The following is a 1,014-nucleotide window of genomic DNA, read 5'->3' as shown; positions in this document are numbered from 1 at the left end:
TGTGTGTGTGTGTGTACCTGACAGCAGGGTTTCACCGGGGTAGATTTCATCTCGCAGACAAACACCGTTCCTGGTGGAGAATTCCTGCAGGCTCCTCTTCACCTGGGGGATCTGAGTTGTGGCCAGCAGCCAGCGAGGAGACTCAGGAAACACAGACGCACAGCTGAGGAAAACAACTCTGTTGTCATATCCTAGAGTGATACAGAGCTCAAACATTCGCTATAACATTGACGCAAAGAGTGAAAAGATGAGCACATTTCTTTTTCTGGAATTAGCTGTAAAACAAACTGTTAGTTAGAGACTAATTCTTCTGAGGACTTTATGATTATACTTGCTTGTGTATAATACTTGTGAATGTTGTCTGTGTGTGTGACTGAATTATCTTGTTGTGATGTTGTATATTTGTAATTTGTAACTGAACTAACTCTGAGTAGCTCACAGATTTTCCAAGTAAGATTTGATTTATTTAAACATGTGGTTACATATGAATCCAGGTGTGGCTATTATAAAGCTTAGAGCAGTAGCAACTCCAAAAAGGTCAAACATATCATACTGTGTCACAATGTGAGACTGGTACACTGAACGCCACTGTAAAATAATAAACTGCCCTTAATGCTTCATCAAATACAAACAGGGTGTGTCCACCTATGCACCCCACATATTGTCATATGGCTCACCACCAATAGGAAAGCAGCAGGAGCAGAGGCAAAGTGGCCACAGCCTGGAGAACGGGCCAATCGCGGCACAGGACAGCGATGCCTGGCAACAGCAGCTCTGCGAACACGGCGAAGAAGCCGCTGACCATGGCAACCATCAGACGATGGGGAGGGTCACACAGCTCCAACCCTGACATAGTGATGGGAACAGATAACATCAAAACACTGCTGAAGCAAAACTAATACATTTGTCCAAAACCAATCCGTTGCCTGTCAGGACCTGAACCCTTCACACATAAGGGTCAGCTGCTGGCTGAAGCGTGTTTTTACTGGATGATTCAAACTTCATGTAAGTAAC

General features: G+C 44.4%; 1 protein-coding gene across 1 annotated transcript in view; it reads right to left on the bottom strand.

The window, feature by feature from the left end:
- Positions 1-1,014, bottom strand: part of slc22a31 (solute carrier family 22 member 31) — a 17,285-nt gene that overhangs the window by 7,863 nt on the left and 8,408 nt on the right. The window contains 2 exon segments of the mRNA XM_035682432.1: positions 18-163; positions 678-846. Coding sequence (XP_035538325.1) covers positions 18-163; positions 678-846 — 315 coding nt within the window.

Source organism: Morone saxatilis, unplaced genomic scaffold (genome assembly GCF_004916995.1).
Source record: "Morone saxatilis isolate NCDOM2014 unplaced genomic scaffold, NCSU_SB_2.0 Contig11, whole genome shotgun sequence".
In the NCBI taxonomy this organism is placed as follows: Eukaryota; Metazoa; Chordata; class Actinopteri; family Moronidae; genus Morone; species Morone saxatilis.
Note: the sequence above shows the minus strand (reverse complement) of the source record. Positions and strands in the feature narration are given on the sequence as shown.